The 4,153-nt window shown below is 33.1% G+C and overlaps 1 protein-coding gene across 2 annotated transcripts in view; it reads right to left on the bottom strand.

The window, feature by feature from the left end:
* LOC102581600 (heterogeneous nuclear ribonucleoprotein 1) overlaps positions 1-1,989 on the bottom strand; it is a 4,480-nt gene extending 2,491 nt beyond the window's left edge. Inside the window, exons 1-3 of one of the 2 annotated variants that reach the window (XM_015306747.1) lie at positions 1,864-1,989; positions 1,568-1,702; positions 1,401-1,441 (exon numbers count right to left, since the gene is read on the bottom strand). In XM_015306747.1, the coding sequence (XP_015162233.1) occupies positions 1,401-1,441; positions 1,568-1,668 (142 nt within the window). In that variant the 5' untranslated portion in view covers positions 1,669-1,702; positions 1,864-1,989. Of the gene's footprint in view, positions 1-1,400; positions 1,442-1,567; positions 1,703-1,828 lie in introns of both variants that reach the window. The other variant, XM_006343071.2, reaches the window with a different exon arrangement.
* Between the last annotated feature and the right edge of the window lie 2,164 nt (positions 1,990-4,153).

A 4,153-nucleotide genomic window follows, 5' to 3' on the forward strand; every position in this document is an offset into this window, starting at 1 on the left:
GTTGACCCCCCCCCCCCCACCCATGTGTAGTGATACTATAACCTCCATTATGGTTGATATAGGATGAAAAAAGAAGACCATCAACGTAGGGGGGACTTCCTCCATAGAATACCAATTTGTGTCATGCATTCAGAAAGAAATTTCTCTTGGAGAAGAACCACAACACACTTTGTTACTCCTTTTTTTGAAAAAACGAACCAATGCACACCAAATTCAACAAACCATGGAACTACACCTAGTGATGGAGCTAAAAGTGTGAGCATGACTTCATTGTGAATAAATCAGTAAGCAAAGATGGTTATGAGTTATAAGATTCAAAAAAGTCCAACATTTCATATTTGTTGGGCAAAAAATGCTCAAGAAATAAAATTATGAAATGAAGACTCAAAATTTTATATATTAAATATCTTGGATCTTTAATCCAAGGAAGGAGGGAAATCGACATTGATGTCACACATCGTATTGGTGTAGCATGGATGAATGAAGGTTTGCCTCTAAAGTCTTCTGTGACAAAAATATACCACAAAAACTTAAAGTAAATTTTACAGAGTGGTGGCTAGATCAACTTTGTTGTATGAGGGAATGTTGGCCAGTCAAAAACTCTCGTGTTCAAAAAATGCAAGTTGGGGAAATGAGGATGTTGTGATGGTCTGATGGAGGTATGAGCAGGCTAGGAGCAAAAAATTAGAAATGAAGATACCATGACAAGGTGGGAGTGGCATCCGTGGTGGACAAGATAAGGGAAGTGACGCTGAGATGGTTTGGACATGTGTAGATAGGAGGGTGTGGAGGTCGATAATTAGGATACAAGGTTAGTACTTAGTTGGTAGTAGAGTGTTGTCTTGCTTTTCAACAGATTTAGGCTTGATGGTATTTGTCATGTTAGCCTTATTCTTGTAGTTCCTTGATTTTCATATCTTTCACTGTTTGTTGTTAGTGTATCAATTATCGCGCAATTTTGTTGTTGTTAATGTTCCTTTCTTGAATGCTCTACACTGTTTTTCTTAATGATTTTTCTTCACTATCGTTTTTTCTTTTCATAACTACTTTGATTTGTTGCACCTGAGATGAAGGTCCATTGGAAACAACTTATATAAGGTTTGTGTACACTCTACCTTCGCGTGGATTTCACAGGGCATGTTGTTGTTTGTAATTAAAATACTAACTTCCATGTAAGATGGAAATTTTCCTATAAGCAGGACTGCTATACAGCTATACTAGGAAATCAACTAATATTTGTCTTCAAAATTATCATTGATTCATATATAAATGAAAAGCTATAATACTTGTATACACCAAGTATATGTTAAAACAACCCACCAAAAAACAGACTGCTAAAACAGGTGAAAGGGACACTAAAACAGCAAATAAGTAGTATGGAAAATTAACAGCATGAGTACCTTCTCTGGTCTCCCAAGCAATGCCTCCGACGAAAAGCTTTCTATCAACAAGCAAAACCAGCAGTTACAATAATTTCGGCATGGCCTCATGCAGGAAGGGGGGTTTGCCATTATCTAAAACCTAAAGACCCAAACTATAAGCTATAAACTACTAACTACAAACTAACCCTGCAGAAGAATCATCGAGTGAATGCTTTAATTCATGTCCTGCACTACCATCGTTTCGTTCCTGCTCTTCTGAGACATTTTGTTCAGCTACATAATCCATTTGGTTCCTATTCTTTCTCTAACTATGAAGATACCTGCAAATGAATACGATATTATTTCCAACTACACCCTATATTTTCTTTTTACCTGTGGTTCCGCAGTTTTTCGTCTAAACCCTAAAGGGGGAAAAGAAGAAACCCTAACAAAACTTTGACAAATACCAGAGGCGTAGCTAGCTTGTGAATTTAGACGAAACTGAATACTGAGGAGAGTAACGGAAGGCCGAGAGTGCCTGAAATTGCAAAAACCCTAGCTGCTTTACCCTTTTTCTTACTGTGGAGACGGGGAAGTTGCCGCCGAGTCGGACTTCTTATAGGTTGGGTTCGATTACATTTTTTTTTAGAATAAAATTTAATTAAATATTCATTATAATCTCAGCAGTGTGATTTACGAAAATTAGTGTATACTGTATAATATTTCTTACAAATTAATTAGAGCAATTTCACATCTAGCAAATATAAAAGTCATATTTGTATATTATAGTTATAATTTGCATAATTGCACTTCATAATAAAATTTATATTTGCTATAGAGCTTTTGATTTGTATAATTCGCTGGATACATTGTAATTTGTATAACGGAAAAGGGTCAAAATTGCCCCCGAACTATATGAAATAGACCATTTATACCCTTTGTTACATTTTGGGATCAAAAATGCCCCTGCTGTTATCCTAAGAGACCACAAATACCCTCAAGAGTTTAACAACTCCAAATTTTTTGTTGACGTGGCAAGCCATGTGGGACTAATCCTTCCACCTAAGCGTTGCCAACTAGGATTCATTACAAAAGAACTAGACCTTTAGCGGCAACAACAGTTGCCACAAAAGCCCAAAAAATCGTCACTAAAAGTTTTTAACATTAAATTCTAATTTTGTGTTTTTTTCTTCATTGTTTTTAAAAAACCAAATATGATATCGATTAAGTAGGAGTTTGAAGACACTGTATGTTTTATTTTTATGTCATATGTAAATGTATAAAATGTACAATGATGCATTATATAGTAGGAGATTTGCATAATTGCACTTCATAATAAATTTTATGTTTGCTATGGAGCTTTTGATTTGTATAATTCGTTAGATACATTGTAATTTGTATAATAAAATCTGTATTTGTATAATTATAAGTGTATAGAACGAAAATATATGTATTTATATGTACATTTCTCTCTCGTTTTATACCAACACAAACACATTTTATACATTTGTATATCGAATGGGTAATTGTATATCGAAAATGACTAATTGTATACCGAATTAAATGGCAAGAAAATGGGATATTTGCTGCGAATTACAAATAAAATAAATTATGGCTATAACATTTAATGTAAAGTAATAGTTTATTATTTCAAATAATTTTTCCAATTAATTATCATATTATTAGTTTCATCTGAATATTAAATTTTAAAGTAAAGCACCATTATATAGGGCGATCCATTATGTCATCCCAACTACTTGCACTTATATTAAACGGATTACAATAAAATCTCACTGAATTAATATTTGGTAAATTAATAATCTCTCTAAGAAAATATATTTATATTGTTTTTACTCAATTTGGACTAATGGAAAAAATCATTCATTTCAATAAGATAATATATTTCCAGAAGATCCCTATATAAATATATGGTCCCATCAATATTATAAGTAATAATTATTTCAAAAGCACAAATATATCTAAGACAACTTAGTAAAATGATTCTATTGTGTTTTGTGTTTCTTTGTTAAAATTTAAATAGTTGAAGTTGATCCCTAACTGTTCTTATTTGCAGGAAAAAGTTTTGGAGTTGTCTTTTTGAATGCACCATAAAACTGTGAAGAGTTCTGGGTGCGATAAGTGTTTCCTTACGCGTAACTGACTGTAAAAGTATTGTATTATCTTCAACTTCATCATGAACATTGTTTTTATTCATGGTATCCACAATTTCTCCTAAATAATGGACCTCTAAACATGTATCACTTTCATCCGGGTAATCTTTAAGGCTATTGACGTCAATTTATTTTTTTTGTAACCAAGATCATTAATAATGACCTCAAGTTCATAAATGATGTTTTCATATAAAGACATTATTTAATGTCTTTACAAAATAATACTATATTTATGATCTCACCTATATTGATTTAGTGAGATTTTAGAGTAGATTATTACTTATTTTATGTTAATTCACTTTTGACTTGTTCATATTTGACACAACATATTTTTCGTATTTATACGATAGTTTTTATTTTATTTTTCTATTCGATTTGATTTATTACCTTTTTCTCGAACACGCACGAGCGGCACCGCCGAAGGTGGCTTTATAAATTTGAAATACCATCAAAAAAACTGCTCGCACCCAAAATCCTTTTACCAGTTCCCTCCTTTTTCCCCTTTTCACTTCTGTCTTTTCAAAACCCGCTAGGATTCTAATCCGTCCACCATGAGTAATAATTCCAATAAAGATCAGTTCGACATGTCCGATCTCGGCGGCGGGTTCCCCCCCCCCCCCC

This window comes from Solanum tuberosum, unplaced genomic scaffold (assembly GCF_000226075.1).
Source record: "Solanum tuberosum cultivar DM 1-3 516 R44 unplaced genomic scaffold, SolTub_3.0 scf00040, whole genome shotgun sequence".
Lineage (NCBI taxonomy): Eukaryota > Viridiplantae > Streptophyta > Magnoliopsida > Solanales > Solanaceae > Solanum > Solanum tuberosum.